At 39.4% G+C, this 15,850-nt stretch overlaps 1 protein-coding gene and 1 long non-coding RNA gene across 2 annotated transcripts; one reads left to right on the forward strand and one right to left on the reverse strand.

Moving 5' to 3' along the window:
- The first annotated feature begins 503 nt into the window (after positions 1-503).
- LOC125718799 (piggyBac transposable element-derived protein 4-like) lies at positions 504-2,453 on the forward strand. Its single transcript, XM_048992893.1, has one exon. It carries the CDS (start codon positions 504-506, stop codon positions 2,451-2,453), a length of 1,950 nt encoding a protein of 649 aa, XP_048848850.1.
- A 5,914-nt stretch (positions 2,454-8,367) lies between these two features.
- On the reverse strand, positions 8,368-12,260 carry LOC125722269 (uncharacterized). The gene is made up of 3 exons (XR_007386254.1): positions 12,122-12,260; positions 9,445-9,544; positions 8,368-9,227 (listed from the first exon to the last, which is right to left on the reverse strand). It is a non-coding gene; the product is annotated as an uncharacterized LOC125722269 (long non-coding RNA).
- Positions 12,261-15,850: the final 3,590 nt, after the last annotated feature.

Raw genomic sequence — 15,850 nt, forward strand, 5'->3', positions numbered from 1 at the left:
GCCTTCCCATGAACGTTAGCAGTATAAGCTTCGTATTTGTCGTGTTTACCATCTCGGTTGGGGGGGGCGGATAAACACAACTTACAGTGGTCGTAAAATACATTATCGCATTCTTTATCAATTTTAACACGTTCTCGACGCTATCGGAGACGGATAGATGGCTATTCATGGTGCCCTGTGCCAACAGACATTACAACAGCAGCGGCCATCTGCCAGCCTTACGAAGTAGCTACCCCACCAGCTGCAGTCGCAAAACGCCCTTACAAAGCAGGACATGCATGCAGCTTCTGACGTCTCTGGCCACACTGCGCTTCAAAGCACACAAAAAAGCCAAGAGCGGAAACAATTCAAGCTTTAAAAACCGCATAGCTTTAAACTGCCGGGTTTTCCGATCATTTGCACATGGGATACATTGTAATCATTTTTTTGGAAATTTAACTTAGTTATTTGAAAATATTTCCCCTAAAAATAAGACTCATGCAAGAACAGTTCAAAACCCTGACATGGCGGCAAGAAAAAGGCGAGAGCTTTTTACTATTTTAGAAACAAGCGCTGACACAGAAAGGGACTCGGTTTCCGATAGTAAGGAATCTCCACTTAATCTTTGTACGGACGTGAAGTGGTTTGAGATTCCTTTCAGAAAGCCCGACTCGGACGATGAGGAAGAACTGTTAGAGGATGATGAAGAGGATGAATTCAAAAGCACAGCGGCAGCAGAAACTGCGGACACGGCCAGCTACATCACGGGAGGCAGCTGCAATATTATTTTAGTCACGGACAATGGAATAAAACACGAGGAGGACGCGGAGGACTCTTATTATGCCACCACTAACAGCTTTTCTGAATCCATGTCAAACGACTCAGACATTGATTTCTCTGACTTGGAAGAGGAGGAGCAGAGCTATTTTAACAGTCCTTTTGATGAACTGGACGAGGACTGCACCTCTCCTGACTTCTGGGGCGAACCTGATCAGGTAATTTCAATCGAGCCGTTTACCGCTATCACTGGCCCCCAGCACACATTGGGGGATGAAGCTGACACCCGTGACTATTTCCGGTTGCTCTTCCCTGACTCGCTTTTTGAATACATGGTAGAACAAACAAACAACTACGCCCTCTATAGGCAAAGGAGAAGCGGGAAACTCGATTCCCACTGGCATCCTACTAACCTGAGGGAGATGCAAGCTTATATCGGACTGAATATTCTCATGGGCATTAACCAGCTTCCGGATTATGGAATGTATTGGGCTACTGATATTTTCATAGGAAATGCTGGCTTCAAAAAGACAATGACTGCCAGGCGGTTTGAAAAGCTGAACCAAAACATCCACTTGTGTGACCGCGAACTGGAGCCAGTCAGGGGTCAGCCTGATTATGATGGGCTGTACAAGATCAGGCCTCTGTTGAACGTGGTGCAAAACACTATGTGGGAAGCATATGCTCCAAATAGGTGCTTGACGGTCGACGAGGGGGCAGTCGCGGTGAAGGGCCGTTTCTCCACCACGCAGTACATGCCTTCCAAACCTATAAAAAAGGGGTTGAAGGTGTGGATGTTGTGTGACTCCAAGTCTGGATACTGCCACCGTGCCAACATCTACGTGGGTAAGCCAGAAGAGGACACAGGAACGGTCGGGTACAGGGTGGTCACCTCACTGGTGCAGGGGCTCGAGGGGAAGTATCACCACATTTTCATGGACAGCTTCTTCACCTCAGTGCCCCTGATGCAGAGGCTGTTGCAGGACGGGCTGTACGCTTGTGGGACCACGCAGCAGAACCGTTGCGGGTTCCCCGACATGCTCAAGCTGCGGAACGTGGGCAAGCTGGCGCAGGGCCAGTTCTACCAGTGCCAGCATGGCAACATCGTAGCCACCGTCATGCGCGACACCAAGGTCATCAGCTGCCTGTCATCTAACTCGGCGCCGGGCATCGTTGGTATCTGTCAGAGCAAGCAGTGTGACGGCACTGTGTTCGGCATACCACGGCCGCTCCCGCTGCTCCTGTACCAGGAGAACATGCGGGGTGTGGACCTCTGCGACCAGCTTCGTGAGTGCTACCAAGTGGGACGCCCCTGCAAAAAGTGGTGGCGCTACTTTCTGTGGTTCTACATCAACCTGTGCATCGTCAATGCCTACATCATCATGCGGGAGAGCAGGGGCGGCATCCCACCCGCAGGCTTCAGTGGGAAGCAGTTCACACAGCGTCACTTCCGCATCCGCCTAGCGCAGCAGCTGATCGGGGACTATCAGGGGGCACGGGGCATGGAGCGGGCCGCCCGCAAACGCCACTCGGATTCGCCCATAGAGTATGGCCATCGGCTCGAGCGCATGTCTGAGCGCTCTCGCAGGTGCCGGAACTGCACCAATAAGGGACTGCGACATGAGAGCGTCTTCGGTTGCAAGATCTGCAATGTGCACCTGTGCAGGGGAGGATGCTTCTCTGAGTTCCATAAATAAGCCTGTTTTATTTCGTTTCATTGTTGTTTTTTTTTGCGCCAGCAGTCTTAAAATCATATCTACCTTAGGTTTTGAATCCAAAGGTTCACAGTACAGGTACATTATCGTAATTCATTTCTTGCATCAGTAGGCGTAGTAATCTAGTTGTAGTATTAGTGGTAGTGATATGTTGCACGTGACTACAGTAAAACAATGGTAACTACTTTGTATCTCTCCAATAGATTTCAGCTGAATGCCTTTTTGTCGCATCAAACTGTTTGTTGGTACTTTTTATATGATGAACAAATGAAAGTGCATTTATAAATAAGTTACTGATGAAAAATTTTCAGCACCTACATTGGTCAAAGGCTATTGTCCATTCTGATTTTGTAGAATAAATGCTTTGCCGGGCAGTTCTTCTTATTTTGAGTAATTTTATAATTTCTATTCTGTAACATGAAGCATTTAAAACTTCAGAGCCGACTTTATCTATGCACATTTTGGTGCTTACAGCTTAAAAAGAAAGCGACTGGCACAGATGAGTGTTTTTCATGTCCTGGAGTTATTACAAGACTGAAAAAAAAATCCTCAGCTGATGGACATGCTGTAGTTATTTCAAAAGATACTTGAACCAATGCACTGCTGCCATCTATAGATGGGAAACCAGAGTCAAAGTGTGAGCACGCTGAGAGCAAATTGAATTATCTCAAATGGAGACGATGGGAAGTGTTGAATGCCCTAAGCAAACACCTTGATTGTGTGCACTGTATTAGAGAGCCTCATTATCATGGCTCCTGCATGCCAACCTTGAGGGATTGCCCCACAAATTAATTCTCAAGTGCAAAAGGTTCTCACCTGTTAAATCGTACACAGATTCTCATGCTGCAGTTATATATATTTTCTGTATGTATTTTTCAAGTAAATAGATTTTCAAATAGGGTTTTTTAACAGTTTTGTTTTGTATTCATCAAAGCCTGTAAAAATGTTCCAGCTATCAATTTATTTTTAAATTTCACATTGTGTTTACCATTTGGAATGGGGAGAGGTGGAGAAAAGTATTCATAAGAATCACTATCTGAAAGGTCAGGACCTGAGGTCACCGTCTGATTTTGGGGGAAGGCAGATTTTTGCCCTTCCTGCTGGGTGCAGATCACATTCAGCTAAAAATGCATTGGTCCTTGTGCCTTAACCTGTTCAGCATATCGATTAGCTAATTGGTAGATTAGAGTTGCTTTTTGTTTTTCATTGCTTTTTAGATATTTGTGAAGTTATTCATTAATTTTAATACATTTGTTCTAGCTAAATTTTGTTCCTGATGTTTGATAGCTCCTCAGTGTAGAACGTTTTATATCTGAGCCTCCATTAATTAACATAATGCGTTTGACTAGTACTCATTATAAAAAGATTTTTTTGAGAAAAATTCAGTACTCTTTTTAGCATGAAGTAAGATAGAATAATGCTATACATCGTGATATGCTGAGTTAGAAACTGCAGCCCTTGTCACAATTTTATTTACTCAATGTGAATTAACCATGCCTGAAATTGGTAACCCTTTAAAGATGACAATTAAAAGAACTTTTTGTTTAAGTGTATTTCATTTACCAATGCATTGGTCTGTTGATCTCTCAATTTGGTGTCTAACCCTCAAAAAGACATTCTCTAGGATGTTTTCTGAGTCTAGCATCTGCTGTAAATGTCCTTTTGATGTTTACCATCTAGGAATCGCCAACCTAGATACCCACTCCTGGTTGATTCTAAGAGTCTATTTGAGAGTTTTCATAGCAATTTAAAGAGATGCCATGTTACCAACAGGCCTTTTTTTGCTGTTAAGACACAATTTAATCCGTGCATGATGATTCAGGATGTCCTATACTGTATTTGAGTATAATGTGCATTAATTTATCTTTAACTTTAGATTAACCGACGCAGGACGATGAACCTCTCATGTGATGTTGGATAGACTTTGTCCTCAGCGGTCTTTGAGTGAAATTGGTGAATGCGAAAGTTGAGTATGGAGTTCTTTAGGCTTGAGGTTTCCTCACATGGTTTTGCGAAGACCTCAGTGGTCTGTCACTCTTTTATGACATTTTTCTTCTATTTAATATTTAATTCTTCCAACAGAACATGAGACCAAAGGTACAGTTTTGACCTACAGAATAAAGTGAGGCATCACAGTTTTTGTTAGAATACACTCTCAAAAGTCAAATGATAACTGTGATAAGTAGTTATGAGTCTGGATAAATTTTCCAGTGTTTTATTTTGATCAGCGCATGCTGATCTATATAGTTTACACACATGTGGGGCTCTTATGTTATTGTCATACCATTTAAATATGAGAATGACATCCTCATCTTTATAGACCATATGATATTTTAAACCATGTAATATCAAACATATGCCAGTCTTTGCATTATTGCAATTAAATACATAATATAAATGAATTCATTGCAATTATGTCTGAAAAGGTGCTGTAAGTGGATTTTTTTGCTCTTTTCCTTTGTTCTGTATTGCTAATTGTGCAGCTCTAAGAACACATTCTTTGTTAGTGTGCATTATACTGCAGGTATATCCATGACAAGCACTCCTGTTATAAGGTTTCAACTGAATTAAATACAATATCGGGTATGAAACATGAGGCACAACATTTGCAGCATGAAGTACTGTGTTTTTCATCAGTTATGTATCACTAACAGAAAGTTTGCAATTGTTAGATTTTTTTTCGCACCAAAAATCTAATTCTTTTGAGGAGTGCATTGCAATACAGAAATAAATTATTTAAAAGCATTCAAATCTGAAGGAAAATGTGATTTTTTTTTTGTATTGTGCTTTTTTTAATGTGCAGTTTTTCCTTTTCGCCAAATCTGTCAATTGATACGTGAAAGCCTGATCACATCTGCAGTCTCAGAGAAAAACTACATTTGCTATGTCTGATACAATAATAATTAGTTCGTGACTGACACAATTACTTCAGCATGAATTTAGATATCTGTGAATTTACAGTACAGAGCAAGCTGATGTTTCTGGGTTTGATTGTCAGGAGTTTATGCAAAAATAGGTGCTAAATATATATACATTTTTTTTTTATCTTGCAGACTTCAAGATTGGAATAAATACATTAAATAATCATGATGTTATGCATATAATTATCTAATATCGATGCTGAAAGTAGATTCAAAATCTAAGTTTGATAAATGTGATCATCACTATTGAATCCCAGCATTATGATTTCAAACAAGACCTTTTCAAGAAATAGTCCATTTGTTTGCAGGTGGCAAAGTATTTTGTTACTTTTTTAAATGTTACGGCCAGTATCATAAAAAGTCATTGCTCTGCTGTGAACTTTTACATTTGTGCTTTCTTAAGTTAATTGCACCTTGCATTGTCTTATGGAACAATAGAGGGTACACATAATGTACTTTTAACATGCTGAGAAGTGTTTCAGCCACTAGTAGGCGAAAGCTGTTAAATCATCCATCCATCCATCCATCCATCCATCCATCTATCCATCTTACCAGATTCCTGGCAAATGCATCTGTTAATATACACTCATGTATATGAAGAGTATGGTAACAGACATTATACTTTCTCAAATGACTTGTTGACATGTTTCATTTTCTTTTGGGTCTTAAATGAATGGAGAAAATTTGTTTGTATTATGCAGCATGATTAGACCTCCCACTGGCAGGGGTGGGGGCTGAAATCCCACCCTTACTCTGTGTGGACTCTGCATGTTTTCTTTGTGTTTCCGTGAGTCTCCTCTAGGTGCCCCTCATTCTTCCTGCAGTTGAGAATCATTCAGTTAGGCTGATTAGTGTCTCTGTGTTGCAGTGTGAGTGCTTTCTCAGCATGCTGTCCTGGGTGTTCCAGTGTTTCCTGGGGTGGGGTCTAGACTCCAGTTCCTGGATGCCAGACTTTAGGGGCTGTCAGTGATTCCCCTACTAATGCAAAACACCAGTAAAAATAAAAGCCAACAGCTATGCATGATGCCAATTAGTTCCACCAATATCATGGGTTTGCAGTACAATTGAATTAGGTTGCAGGTTTATAATACTATGGACATGTATGTGTTGTCTAATGCGATGTGTAAATTATAAAATTCAGTTAAAGTGTTTATTTTTACAACGAATACATATTTACTAAGTATGTTTTGTAGGTTAAGTAGACAATAAAAAAATTCTAGATAGACAATGAAATGAAATGAATGAAAATATATTTATTTATTTGTGATGGGTTGGTGCCCTGTCCGGAGTTATTCCCTACCTTGTGCCCATAGCTTCCTGGATAGGTTCCGGAGCTCTTTGTGACGCTGCACAGGACAAGTGGGTATAGAAGATGGATGAATGAATATTTATTTGTTTGGCCATTTCTGTTTTTAGATCACTGCAATCGTTTTAGACTCAGGTCTTTATATGGGATACCGCTGTTTGTTCCCTGTCATTGCTTGAAAACAAAACAAAAAAGCAGTGAATGTTTCCTGCAGAGATAGGAATGTGGAAATGCGGGGGGCGTTCCATTTCACTGCCTCTCCAGATGGCAAGGTGTGCTTCACACAGCACTGGGATTATCCTATTACCCTCCACGGACTGTTTACTTTTGGAGAACGCGACCGGAACCACTCTGTCCAAACTAGATGTGCCAGTCTTGGCTATCAACTTATACAATAAACATGATAGTGAAAGTGAAATCACAGTATTTACTAGATGAGGACACAGTATTTACTATATGATCACAGTATTTACTAGATTGTCAAAAACCGCTATATAAGACTGAATGTCTCTTAACTCATTTATTTGTGTAATATTTTTGTTAATATTTATTATTGACTGGAAACATGATTCTGATTTATATGTTAATGAATGGAGACTGAATGGAAATTGACAACTAATTCTCTTCAAAGCAAGATACAATTTCTCTGCCCTGCCCAGTGGCTCAATCAAAAACATATTGAAAGAACTACATTAAGATACTCTTAGTGGTTTGAATAATATTATAAACACGATATATTTTTTGTGTAGCAGAATAATGAGACAAAGGCTATCCAAATGTTTCCATATAGCCAGCCACACGTCACTGAAAGACATAACTGAAATAATTAAAAAACGCACCTACCTGCAAAGACAAAACCATACAGACCTTTCTGTGATTGTACTTTTCTATTGAGGATTCAATTCACTAATTACAGTCTTCCACTCTATTCTCTTGGTAATTAATCATGTGCAGTTTTAAAGCACCAAATGTTCTACCACATATTATAATTACATAAGAGGCTTTAGGGGGCTATCAGTGATTCCCCTACTAATGCAAAAGACCAATAAAAATGAAAGCTAATAGCTATGCATGATGCCAAAGCAGAAATGGGTCAAAAGCACTATAAGCATGAAAACCCAATGTTTTTTAGTGAAGCAAGACATACCACTCTGAAAGCTTTTTCTCTCATATAGTCATTCATTCCAGACTGGTTCACATCTTCAAATTTCTAGCATGACAAAAGGAACATTGTAAAACAATAAATAAAGAATTTGTAACAAACGTAAACTTCAATTTGTCTATCTATTTATTTATGTTATGCTTGTTTGTGGGATTTGTGAATTCTGGACAAGACACGAACATTGTACTTGTAGGTTTAACCTGATATTCTATAGCATGCAATTTATTTAACTTTTTTTTTTGAAAAGCAATACGATTATCAATAATGCTCTTATGCCAATAACATTGAGAATACGATTCCCCATTTTATTCTTTATGTTTCCCTTTGTTTAAAGTTGACCTACTTTATACATTGGTGACCTACTAAGGATGACCTTGTAATTGTGCATTGTTTCCCTAGGTCTCATTAAAAATCTCATTAAAAATGCATGTTTCACATTACCCTTCAGGGGCTCTGGAGAGTGTGCAAAACAATAAGCTGAAAATTAGGGTCAAAATCAAGGGAAAAATCAGCAGAACAGTATTTATTTGTGAGTTTAATGGCACATAAATGAAAAGCTGTGTTCCATATATGGTTCCTTTGAATCATACAATCACAGCCTCTACATCCATATTGGCACATTCTAAACAAATTAATTATCTCATTGTGCAAATTAATTTTAACAAGCTGTAAGTTTTTTGCCTGTGGTTCTCTGGCACTAGATACATCAGGCCTGCAGACCATCTGGAAATAGTCATGTTACTAGTTAGGCACAGAGAGCACCTTCTGTCAGTCAAGTATTTCCTATGTGAAGGTAACACAACAGGCCACTTCAACATCAGCGCTTTAATTTAGCCTTTCTTCCTCGCATGTTTCCAGAGTTGCATTCTGACCCACCAGCAAGTGAACACATTTACAAATCTGGCTACACGGTTCAGGCAGCATATGATTAATCAGCAGGTGAGTCATTCCCATCTTTAGCTAAAGCCTTAATTATGCATGTTTGCACATCTGGTACATTTGTACCACTTAAAGACTTTCTCTTTGCCCAAATGTACAGTATGGTTATATTTTTAGATATTGTTTCCATCCACATAGTGCATACGCTTTAATTTAGATTTATTTTACATTGGCCCTGTTGACAAATGATTTGTGCAAATGCTTCCATAGTCCCAATATTTCATCAGAGAGACAATGCTTAAAATGTAGATGAATGTGGACTCCTCATTCCATAAATATCACACCTGGCGGAAATAAAATGGAATTGTCTGTTTCACATCTCTCTCACACTGTAGAGGTGCCATGAAGGTCACTGTTGTTGAACTTGCAGAAGTCCTTTTTTTCCATCTGCAGTGAGGAAACGTTTCATTGATGCCTCCCACCTGGACCTGGAGGCAAACAACATGACCTGTAGTTATGCATTAGAGCTAAGATTATGATATAATAATTTAAATCTCTTTATGAATATTCCAAACAATATACTCTCACGTGTAGCTTGGTGCTGCGATTAGTCTTAGACTCAGCTGGTTTATTTATTCGATTGCATCCAAAAATAACCTGGTGTGTTTAATAAATAGGCGATCATAGTCATGGGGTGAAGCTCACCTGTGATACAGTTTTGCCTTTGTTCTCTGCTGAAACACATGTTGCTGCCCTTCCTTTCCCCCTGGGTCACCATAAGATGCTGCCTCCCAGTCCATCTGCTCTGGATAAAAAAGAACAGTCATATACTTATATATACATATAAGAGTGTTTGTTTCCAGTGAGCACACTTTAATTCAAATACTCCACAAGGCACATTTGCCACACAACCTTTTTTCTTGGCTGCAACATCAAATGTCACTCAGAATGGTGTCTGAAACAAGATCTAACGATGTAAGGGAGACACTCCTTATAGTCTTGTTAGTGGACTGACCCTCCCCCACCCGCCCCCCCAACATAAAAAGTGGTGAGGTCCTTACCACCCAAAACAATGAAAAACAAACAAATTTCTGTTGACATTGAATTTATTAGGTCTCCAGCCAAATCAGATACTTTAGGGAAGACATTACGATACAGCCCCGTAAACACACAGGCAGCTTCTCCCTGGATAACACTCACAGATTTGACTTTCTGTGTTCAACATATTTCCGCTCAGCAGGTTTGATTTTCCTTTCTGTCCAGCTGCCAAGAAATGATCTGGTTTGAAGTTGCTGAGAGACTGCTGTTCACAAAGCATCTTTAATTAGCAACTGTCTGATAACAGATGTTTGATTATAAAATACATTTGTATTGTTTTTCATTTTCTCAGACATACCTGCATATTACAACAGTTCGCTTCATTTTTTTATGACTTCTCAGCCCTATATAAACATTGTTGTCATCTATATCAGCCGCCGCATTTTTAAAGGTAGCAATTTATGGAAGGAATACAGTCTAAGATAAGTCCAACAAAAGTGTTGCAGAACAGACAGCCAAGGTCTCCTCCTGAAAGCCTTGGCTATTTGGCAATCAGTTGTGCCTTGTATGAAAAATTGAGAGAAATAACTTAGGGAAGAATGTTAAAGTTCAGAGTTAATGAGAGGGAAATAAAACTAGGCCAATGTTTCAGAGAAGAACAAAGGGGTCACAACTGTAAATGTCACGGAAGTAAGGATTTGCTTTTGCCAAGGAAAACCAATGATATCTATGTTTTTTAATGTCCTCCCATCTCCTTTTAAGGGACATTAGGTTCACTAACCCTTCACAGAGCCATCAAACATTCCTCATTGTGTTCTCAATTTATCACTCCCTTTAAGGGAAATATTTAACTAATATAGCTCATTCCCTTTATTCCATTACTATACATAGCTTTTACAAATGCCTTAATGAATTGTACAAACATTGTTCATGGAAAGGAAGATGTTTTTGATCTATCACAGGCGTATTACTTCAGTAATAGGTCCAGCAACAGTTAAAACTGACCTTAAATCAATTTTCTCTTCACCCAGTACCATCCATCTTCTAACTGCCTGGAGCATATCCCAGGGAGAATACTGCACAAGACTAGGGTAACCCGGATAGGATGCTACTCCATTGAAGGGTACATATTCACAGTCATATTACTTGACATTTGAGAGAGATCAATTTGTCTTACTCTATATATATGGGCTGTAGGAGGAAACCCACTCAGAATAAGGAGATCATGGAAACTCCACATACACACACAGCTGGGGTTCAAACCCCCAGTCCTGGAGGTCTGTGGTAACAGTGCTGGTCTCTTAAAACTTGTTATAACAAGGAAACAAATCTATGTGAGTCTCTGTGCCCTTTTTTGCAAGTTGTATGTCCCACGAATTCCTAGCAATACAAAGATAATGCCATGACGTTAATTGGATGAATTATCGCAATCTATAGTCTTAGCTATTCTGTGGTGTTTGTCATGAAGTTCAGCATTTTAGATTTTGTGGATGCACACATGTCCCCAAAAGTACTTTGTTAAACTAAGGTTAAAGGGCGTTAGTTTTTTTTCTTTCTTAAAAAGTTTTATGGAAATACTAAATGAAAGATCATGTTATAAAACATGGTAATTCCTTGTTGAACTTTACATCAACAAGTAAACATAGAAAAAATTCACTGGTGCTATTGATTTCTGCAGGAAAAGTAAAATCTAACAAGTCTGTTATGTAGCTTTCATGGGATCTGAAGATAATCATTAAAAAATGCCCCCTACTGATATGGTTAACCAGCGATTTGCTTCTCCACAAAAAATAATTGCCCAGGCCTAGTCTGTGATATACACATGATATATCACATCACATAATGCAAGAAACCCCAGGAGCATTCAACCGTTTTATACCTGAAAAGGGTATATGCCAAATTTTGGCCTCTTACAGTGCTGTCAGGAACCCAGTGAAACTGGATAAGCACACTAAGCATTAGTAACACTGTATAGCTCTTTCTATTACTGTCTATATATTTCTTGCCTGGGGAAGAATAATGCATGACAGGCAGCATCGCAGCCAGAAAATACTGTTGAAAGAAAACTGCAGACCAACTGTAAAAATCAAGTTAGCACTCGATGTCAGCTCCCTAAACCAGATGTCATCCACTCTGCCATAAAACGGCTCTGATCTTACACCGGCTTGAAAGTGTCTGTCAATAAATAATATGAATATGAGGTACATACTGAGAGCCACGCAGCCTTTTCATGTCATGCATGTCGTCATGCATACTTTACAGAAAGAAGAATGTTGAGATGACATCGCCTCAGTATTCAAAGGTACATTTTTAACAGTAAAGAGACATAGTATTTTAGACCTACCCCATTACGGCAACCTTGTCAGCAGGAGGTGCAAAGCTCACCAATGGCTACGGAAAGGGGAAACAGATCCTGGGGGAGGGTAGAGTATAATTACGGCAGTGTTGTTAGGCCGGGCAGTACAAAGCCTACATCCTTCAGATGTGGTTTGAAGTGGCTGGCAGACCACATCTGCTGGCTGTAGCAAGGGACTGGTAATGACTTCTCTTCCTGTGGACTTCCTGTTGCCATAGCAGAGGCAGATTGTCACTCTCAGAGAAGACGGCTCTTCCATACATTGCAGTTAAAGTAGTGGTTAGTAAAGCCTGAGCCAAATAAATGGGTTCATCGGCAATTAGAAAAAAATTCTGTGTATAGTCGGAATGTCAGCACCCAAAACATGACCTAATACCCATTTTTGAAGATGAATATTTGTATTGTTGAATGCGTATATTCGTTTTATACTCATACAACTTGTGAGGATTTCTGAACTCAAATTGAGGTGGATTGCCTGTATATTGTCTACCAGGTCATATACCAGTTGTATAGCACCAGATGTACAGCACTGTTGTTTGTTTTGTCTCTGCCTGCACCGTCACTCACTGTATCTGTGACGATTCTCGGAATACGTGTGACAATACAACCTGAAATTTGAAACCTAAGACATGAAATTTATTTAAATCAATTGCATTGAATTCTGAGCTGAGGGCCTGAAACACTGTAATCTGAAATATACATTTAAATATATAAAAATATATGTTCTTGTTCAGAGTTTAAGTACTCTTCCTATATCACTGGAGTAGTTCATACAAACTGGACACCTCGTTCTATTTAATAGCTTTGCTTTCCTGTTGAAATTGTGCTACTTTATAAAGGATCACAAATTCTCAATCACACAGTTAAGGCATTTAGATTATATAGGACATGTTCTGACCTACTGACTCTGCCTCTCAGTCATTTATGCCCTTTGATGCAGACACATTTCAGTGCTGCATCCAGTGAGCTGGTGGGATGCTGTGTCTACATTCACCATATCAGGCGGGAGTCATTCACTCATTCATTTATTTTCCCATTGGTTAGCCAACACAAGGCACTCAGGGGTGGGAACTCCAGGCTATGGTGGATGCCCGGTGTCTTTTGTTATGATCTCAGTCCAAATCAATTGGCTCCTACACAAAATAGCAGCACAACTATTTAGGGACTATTTAATTAGTAATAGGTACGATAAAGCAAATTATGGATTCTAATCGTACATAATTACCTGACTGCTCTCCCAGGTTAGGTAAAGGTATTTGGACAATAATTGTAGTAACTGATATTACATGGTTTGTAGCATCTTCATTTATTAAATTTGGTACTTGGTACTAGAATTTTAAAACGTAATTTCCTTTTGGAATTTAAATGTTTTATAGGTTATTTACAAATATAGCATATTGGTAAAGGATGTAAGAATATATGCCAGGATGAAAATACAAAACTGAACACCAGATTAAAATGTGTTAAGTTAAATTGATGGAACAGCTTTCATTATTTTAAGTTTACTAGAATTGGCTAGACCCTGGAGATGCGGTTTACAGATGAATGGTGAATTCTGTTTGGTTAAGATAGAGATATATCTTTCATTTTTCATTTTCATTTTTCCTACTTTAATAAAAATAAATTCTTAAAATGAAAAAGATGATCAATATCGTAAGAGCCAAATGTCTCTTGAGCCAAATGTAAGAGCCAAATCACGGGTTCCCAGCATTCAGGGATGAGTGAGCAGTTCTTATAAATATGTTTCTTTTTCTAAAAATCCCCGCCTGTTATATGTTCTGGTTTGATTATTCTGGTCTGGTTGTCTCTCTTCAGGGCTCCAGAATGCTGTTTGCCTCATGCAGAGAGGCCCAGGAGATCTCCCCTCACAGCGGGAGGCAGGCTGCAGTCAGGCAGCCACATCCTTCTTTGTTCTGCTACAACAATGGCTCCTTGTAGGCTGAAAAACCTCGAACCGAAGGAAAGACCGCCCTATATCAGAGCACAGCATCTGCTGTGGCATTTCTCTTTTTTCTATTATTAATGTGCCTGCCTCGGCCTACGTCCCACACATGTACCGTGGGATTATTGGCTTCCCGTTTCCCGGGCACTGGTGAAAAATGGATGGAAGGACGGTGACTTCCAGGAAGTCTGCTTAGGCAGATCCACTTGAGATGCTCTTTTGTTTTGGGTTTGCAAAATGTAAGATAAAACTGTAAACAGCGAGGGGACAAATAAATGGAAGGAACAATTGTGTTTTGGTAGTATCAGAGACAGGGCTTCTGGGTTCAGTCTCTAAAAGTTGAGTCGTGAGCCCCCTCTATTGGCTAATGAGTGTAATGAATGCTTATTGTTTATGTTCAGGCAACTTAAAAGACGCTGAGGAAAACAAACAAAGCAAATAAATAAACATTTTTGCAAAGAGACTATAGCATGATTCATTTTATGATTCATAATTTACATCATGCTATCAGTGTACTAGGCATAAAAACAGGGCATTATTGTTCATTACTGATAGGAAAATGCAGCGATTGTCCAGCAAAGCATACCTAAATATTAGAACGATGGTATTCAGAGATGAGAATATTTCAAATAAATGTTGGCTATATAAGAACATAAGAAATTTTCAAACGAGAGGAAGCCATTCGGCCCATCAAGCTCTTTTGTCACGTTGATCTTTAGAAACAACCTATTTTAGTGTGTCTGGCTTGTAATGTTATTTCAGAGCAACAGCAGTTAAAAAAAAGTCCCAAGCTTATAAAGATTGAGTTTTCTCAGACAGCATAGGAATCCCTGCATTTCATTTAGGCCATTAAACAGCAGGACTTATGCATAAAAGATGTGTGACAATGCAGTACTGCCTGGTGAGTGTGATAGAAGCTGGTCAGCCTGGTGCATGTTAGCCGCGGAACAGCAGGACTGGTCTGCAGCTCAGGGTAAAAGGAATGAGCTGCGCGATGGGGGAGGGGCGATGGCGCTGTTGTCCCTAGCGCTGTGGAATGCTGGAGGTCTCGGTCCAGTGCCTCTGGCTCTCTCCGTCCCTGACACATAGTGCACGAAGTGTGTGCTGTATGCCACCTCTCTGGCCTTCAGTAATGCTCTGTGTCACGCATGATTACTCTGTAATCACTGCACTAAACACACCACAGACTCACAGGTGATGGCTCTGAGGAAGAAAACACTGGCTGCTGTTTTCACTGCACTGCTGAACTGTACATGAGCACTCAGTAATATTTCGATTACATTGTTTCGGCTTTTAATGTCAGCTTGATCATTGTTAAATCAGCGGTTGGGAATAGCTAGCTACAAATATCTTTACGTAAAATAAGAACACAACACATTATCTCGAAATGTCTATTCCCGATTAATATATTTTATGCATGCAAGATTTATCATGTATGTTTTTTTCTCCTCCCAGTGATATTGTAGCGAAATTCAACATGAACATTCATTAGAATCATCAAAAAAAATTCACTAGTCATCACCACTAGATGTCAGTACAACTTTTCAAATCTATCTATCTATCTATCTATCTATCTATCTATCTATCTATCTATCTATCTATCTATCTATCTATCTATCTGTTTTTTTTTCTGATTGTGATTATTAAAGTCAACGTAGATGGTATTAAATACAAAAATAATTGTCATCTGGAGATTTTTCGTAGAGATTCTCCTAACTTTGGTTTGCACGTGAGTATCTGGAGGACATCCAAGGAAAACGAGGAGAACATGCAAA

The sequence above is a fragment of the Brienomyrus brachyistius genome, chromosome 2 (assembly GCF_023856365.1).
Source record: "Brienomyrus brachyistius isolate T26 chromosome 2, BBRACH_0.4, whole genome shotgun sequence".
Classification (NCBI taxonomy): domain Eukaryota; kingdom Metazoa; phylum Chordata; class Actinopteri; order Osteoglossiformes; family Mormyridae; genus Brienomyrus; species Brienomyrus brachyistius.

Bases quoted from the DNA above. Each gene is read 5' to 3' on its own strand.
- LOC125718799 (XM_048992893.1), top strand. From the start codon at position 504: ATGGCGGCAAGAAAAAGGCGAGAGCTTTTTACTATTTTAGAAACAAGC.